The sequence below is a fragment of the Leishmania infantum genome, chromosome 35 (genome assembly GCF_000002875.2).
Source record: "Leishmania infantum JPCM5 genome chromosome 35".
In the NCBI taxonomy this organism is placed as follows: Eukaryota; Euglenozoa; class Kinetoplastea; order Trypanosomatida; family Trypanosomatidae; genus Leishmania; species Leishmania infantum.
In genome coordinates this window covers 235,445-238,829 of record NC_009419.2, presented here as the reverse complement: position 1 = coordinate 238,829, position 3,385 = coordinate 235,445, and the positions used below count along the sequence as shown (strand labels likewise).

Sequence of the window (3,385 nt, the reverse complement as noted above, 5' to 3'; positions counted from 1 at the left end):
CATACAATTCACACAAATGTGTGTAAGAAAAACGCTCACGTAAACGTACTAGTACACATCAAAACGCACACAAACCCACCAAAATAATAAGATTAGAAGTACACATACATACACACACACACACTTCTCCGGCTTCTACTAAGGTGAATGATCTTCCTAACCTTTTTTCCTTGGCGGTTGGCGGAGAGAAGATGTGTCTGAGGTGGACGTGTTTCCGCCCACGTGCCGGAGCTGGCACATTGCTCGGATCGGCTATCTGTGCGTGCATCCGTGTATGCGCTTGCAAAAGCTTCAGATGAGGAGGGGGGGGAGGGGGCTCCGCGGTATCCTTGAATGAGTCTAGAGCTATCCACTTCCTTTCGAGGAGAGGGGCAAGCATAACTTAACTTCGCCGCTTCCACTGAAGACGTGGTTCTGTCGCCGTTGCGCCAAAGGTCCTCTGGGATGAGACGATGAGACTGGGCAGCGAACCCTCCAGCTGATTGTTCGTCAAGTCCAGCACTTCGAAGCCCGCCAAATGCATCCAGCTAGAAGGAATCCCGCCCGACAACGAGTTATCGTTAAGGTATATCTCGCGAAGCGAAGGGAAGAGCCCCCAAGAATAGGGAAGGGTTCCAAAGAGGTCATTGTAACCTAGATTGAGATACTCCAGCGAACTGAGGGCGCTCCACGCCGGCGGCAGCGTGCCACTCACACCAGTATATGAGAGGTCCAACCTCTCCAGCCGTGTAAGCCCAGACCAGTTTTCAGGAAGCGTGCCGCTGACCTCAACACTCATCTCCGCACCACCAAAGTCAACCACACGTAAAACGACCTCCGACGGATCGCACATCTCACCAATAGAAGGCAAAGATCCCTGCAACTGCATCTCACTGAGATCCATCACAACACCAGCAGGCGCGCAATAAATGCCCGGCCACGAACAAAAATTTGGGCACACCCATAGCGGTATCAGTGCTGGAAAGCTCTCCCGCACTGACATCAAGAACAAGCGAGTATTCTCCACCTCCGACACGCTATAGTAAGGAATCTCGCCATAGCACTCTAAAGAGCTGCTGCTGGACGGTGCAGACGACGAGGACGCCGACGGCGCGGAGCTGCTGCTGCTGGACGGCGCAGAGGACGAAGACGCCGACGGCGCGGAGCTGCTGCTGGACGGCGCAGAGGACGAAGACGCCGATGGCGCGGAGCTGCTGCTGCTGGACGGCGCAGACGACGAGGACGCCGACGGCGCGGAGCTGCTGCTGCTGGACGGCGCAGACGACGAGGACGCCGACGGCGCGGAGCTGCTGCTGCTGGACGGCGCAGAGGACGAAGACGCCGACGGCGCGGAGCTGCTGCTGGACGGCGCAGAGGACGAAGACGCCGATGGCGCGGAGCTGCTGCTGCTGGACGGCGCAGACGACGAGGACGCCGACGGCGCGGAGCTGCTGCTGCTGGACGGCGCAGACGACGAGGACGCCGACGGCGCGGAGCTGCTGCTGCTGGACGGCGCAGAGGACGAAGACGCCGACGGCGCGCAGCTGCTGCTGGACGGCGCAGACGACGAGGACGCCGACGGCGCGGTGCTGCTGCTGCTGGACGGCGCAGACGACGAAGACGCCGACGGCGCGGAGCTGCTGCTGCTGGACGGCGCAGACGACGAAGACGCCGACGGCGCGGAGCTGCTGCTGGACGGCGCAGACGACGACGACGCCGACGGCGCGGAGTGCTGCTGCTGGACGGCGCAGACGACGACGACGCCGACGGCGCGGAGCTGCTGCTGGACGGTGCAGACGACGAGGACGCCGACGGCGCGGAGCTGCTGCTGGACGGCGCAGACGACGAGGACGCCGACGGCGCGGAGCTGCTGCTGGACGGCGCAGACGACGAGGACGCCGACGGCGCGGAGCTGCTGCTGGACGGCGCAGACGACGAGGACGCCGACGGCGCGGAGCTGCTGCTGGACGGCGCAGACGATGAGGACGCCGACGGCGCGGAGCTGCTGCTGGACGGCGCAGACGACGAGGACGCCGACGGCGCGGAGCTGCTGCTGGACGGCGCAGACGACGAGGACGCCGACGGCGCGGAGCTGCTGCTGGACGGCGCAGACGATGAGGACGCCGACGGCGCGGAGCTGCTGCTGGACGGCGCAGACGACGACGACGCCGACGGCGCGGAGCTGCTGCTGGACGGCGCAGACGACGACGACGCCGACGGCGCGGAGCTGCTGCTGGACGGCGCAGACGACGACGACGCCGACGGCGCGGAGCTGCTGCTGGACGGCGCAGACGACGACGACGCCGACGGCGCGGAGCTGCTGCTGGACGGCGCAGACGACGACGACGCCGACGGCGCGGAGCTGCTGCTGGACGGCGCAGACGACGACGACGCCGACGGCGCGGAGCTGCTGCTGGACGGCGCAGACGACGACGACGCCGATGGCGCGGAGCTGCTGCTGGACGGCGCAGACGACGACGACGCCGACGGCGCGGAGCTGCTGCTGGACGGCGCAGACGACGAGGACGCCGACGGCGCGGAGCTGCTGCTGGACGGCGCAGACGACGACGACGCCGACGGCGCGGAGCTGCTGCTGGACGGCGCAGACGACGAGGACGCCGATGGGGCGGAGCTGCTGCTGGACGGCGCAGACGACGAGGACGCCGATGGGGCGGAGCTGCTGCTGGACGGCGCAGACGACGACGACGCCGACGGCGCAGAGCTGCTGCTGGACGGCGCAGACGACGACGACGCCGACGGCGCGGAGCTGCTGCTGGACGGCGCAGACGACGAGGACGCCGACGGCGCAGAGCTGCTGCTGGACGGCGCAGACGACGAGGACGCCGACGGCGCGGAGCTGCTGCTGGACGGTGCAGACGACGAGGACGCCGATGGGGCGGAGCTGCTGCTGGACGGCGCAGACGACGAGGACGCCGATGGGGCGGAGCTGCTGCTGGACGGCGCAGACGACGACGACGCCGACGGCGCAGAGCTGCTGCTGGACGGCGCAGACGACGAGGACGCCGACGGCGCGGAGCTGCTGCTGGACGGCGCAGACGACGAGGACGCCGACGGCGCGGAGCTGCTGCTGGACGGCGCGGAGCTGCTGCTGGACGGCGCAGACGACGAGGACGCTGACGGCGCGGAGCTGCTGCTGGACGGCGCAGACGACGAGGACGCCGACGGCGCGGAGCTGCTGCTGGACGGCGCAGACGACGAGGACGCCGACGGCGCGGAGCTGCTGCTGGACGGCGCAGACGACGACGACGCCGACGGCGCGGAGCTGCTGCTGGACGGCGCAGACGACGACGACGCCGACGGCGCGGAGCTGCTGCTGGACGGTGCAGACGACGAGGACGCCGATGGGGCGGAGCTGCTGCTGACGGCGCCACACGAGGGTCATCTT

General features: G+C 67.3%; 1 protein-coding gene across 1 annotated transcript; it reads right to left on the bottom strand.

The window, feature by feature from the left end:
• Positions 1-382: 382 nt before the first annotated feature.
• Positions 383-3,382, bottom strand: LINJ_35_0540 (proteophosphoglycan 5; the record flags this gene model as incomplete). Its single annotated transcript, XM_003392745.1, has 1 exon — positions 383-3,382. The coding sequence occupies one exon, from the start codon at positions 3,380-3,382 to the stop codon at positions 383-385; it is 3,000 nt and encodes a 999-aa protein (XP_003392793.1).
• Positions 3,383-3,385: the final 3 nt, after the last annotated feature.